Source organism: Suricata suricatta, chromosome 16 (genome assembly GCF_006229205.1).
Source record: "Suricata suricatta isolate VVHF042 chromosome 16, meerkat_22Aug2017_6uvM2_HiC, whole genome shotgun sequence".
NCBI classification, from domain to species: Eukaryota; Metazoa; Chordata; class Mammalia; order Carnivora; family Herpestidae; genus Suricata; species Suricata suricatta.
This window is the reverse complement of record NC_043715.1, coordinates 54,917,251-54,919,291: the sequence shown is the minus strand read 5'-3', so window position 1 is coordinate 54,919,291 and position 2,041 is coordinate 54,917,251. Positions and strand designations below refer to the sequence as shown.

General features: G+C 39.2%; 1 protein-coding gene across 1 annotated transcript; it reads right to left on the bottom strand.

Annotated features, from left to right (window-relative positions):
* Positions 1-419: 419 nt before the first annotated feature.
* On the bottom strand, positions 420-878 carry ZNF56 (zinc finger protein 56). The gene has a single exon (XM_029924381.1). It carries the CDS (start codon positions 876-878, stop codon positions 420-422), a length of 459 nt encoding a protein of 152 aa, XP_029780241.1.
* Between the last annotated feature and the right edge of the window lie 1,163 nt (positions 879-2,041).

Genomic DNA, 2,041 nt, shown 5'->3' with positions numbered 1-2,041 from the left:
TGTGATAATGAGTAAAGGTTGAAGAATGATTAAAGACCTTACTTCATCTTTTACATTGGTATGGTTTTTAATCTACTATAAATTCTGTGATGTTGAGTAAGATGTGAGTATCGGAGAAAGGCCTTGCCACATTGTTTTCATTGGTGAGGCTTCTCTCTAGGTTGGATTTGGTGATGTTGATTAAGGCATGAGGGCAGCAGATAGGCCTTGCCACATTGTTTACATTGTTAAGGTTTCTCTGCTGTATGGATTCTCTGATGTCTAGTAAGGTACGAGCACATGGAAAAGGACTTGCAACATTCATTACATTGATAAGGTTTCTCTCCAGTATGAATGCGGTGAGGTTGATGAAGTTCTGAGGGCCAGTTAAAGGCCTTGCCACATTCTTGACATTGGTAAGGTTTCTCTCCAATATAGGTTCAGTGATGTTGAATAAGTACTGATGGCCAGTTAAACGCCTTGCCACATTTGCTACTTTGGTAAGGTTTCTCTCCAGTATGGATTCGGTGATGTTGATTAAAGGCTGAGGACGACTTAAAGGCCTTGCCACATTCATTACATTCGTAAGGTTTCCCTCCGGTATGGATTCGGTGATGTTCGGTAAGAGGAGAGTGTTGGGTAACGACCATCCCACATTTTCCATGTGTGTAGAGTTTCTCTCCAGTACGAATTAGTCTATGTCCGTTTACTGATGAGCCATAATTTAACGTTTTACCACATTCTGCACATTTGTAAAGGTTGTCTCCACTGTGCACTTGCTGAGGTTGAATTGCTGCTGAGTGCCAGTTGAAGGCTTTGCCACACTCCTCACAAATGTAACCTTTCTGCCCAGTATGGATTGTCTTGTTTGTATGCAGTCTTGACGACGGACTAAGCATGTTCCCAGGTTGACTGCATGTGTATGGGGTTTTCCCCACACAAATCTTCTTTTGATCACTGACATTGGAGGATTTGCTAAGTATTTTCCCACATTCATTATATTTAGAAGGATTCTCTCCCACATGTAAACTCTAATGTGTAATAAGGTTGGCGCTTGGATCAAAGCTCTCCCCATATTTATTACATTCAAACTCATGAGCCAACAGGGGGATCATAACCTGGGCCAAAATCAGGAGTCTGACACTTAACTGACTGAGCTACCCAAGTGCTCCAGGACTTCCTTCTTTTGAGAGGCTGGTATATTTACCAAGAATAAATTAGGTGAGGCAACTGTACAAGGTAGAGAGTTAATGCCAGAGATTAACTTTTTATATCATAAATAGTTGTGGGGCACCTGAGTGGCTCAGTTGGTTAAGTATCTGACTTTGGTACAGGTCTGATCTCATGGTTCATGGGTTCAAGCCCTGTGTCAGGCTCTGCTGAATACTGGCTCAGAGCCTGGAGCTTGCTTCAGATTATGTGTTTCCTTCTCTCTCTCCACCTCCCAAGCCTGTGCTCTGTCTCACTCTGTCTCTCAAAAATAAATAAATGTAAAAAAAATTTTTTTTTAAGTTGCCTGCCTGGTGTGGCAAAGCAACATTTGACAATCATTTGCTTTTTCTTTTTTCTTGTGAATATACTTCCCCTGTTCTGAAATTCTAAATTCCTACCACTATCTTCAAAGTCATCGTGGTATATAAGCATCAACTGTCTACTTTCTTTATGCTCTTTGTATGCTCTTTATAGAACTCTCCAACATGTACAAAATCAGATATTAGAAGTGGATTTAAGAGAAGTTATAAGGAAATTCTGACATGGTATACATACAGTTTTTCTTTTAGTTTAATACATCTCCCTACAAAGAGCACCAGAGGTAATTCATTTACAGAGTAAGGAGTTGTTTTTAGGACACTTTCCAATATTTGTGACATTTTACATTTTTTCTAGTATATGCACATCACAAATGTCACTTGCCCATCTTTTCCCATTTGGTCTCAACATACAAATATATATGCCCTCAAAAATTCATGTCATGAGCAATTGTTGTTTTAAAAAAATGTTCTTACAGTTCTGTTTTAAAGGTACAAAAGAAAATCTGAAATTAAGCTATCATGAACTATGT

What these genes read in the sequence shown, in the direction of transcription:
- ZNF56 (XM_029924381.1), bottom strand. Translation starts at nt 878, where the DNA reads ATGCTTAGTCCGTCGTCAAGACTGCATACAAACAAGACAATCCATACT.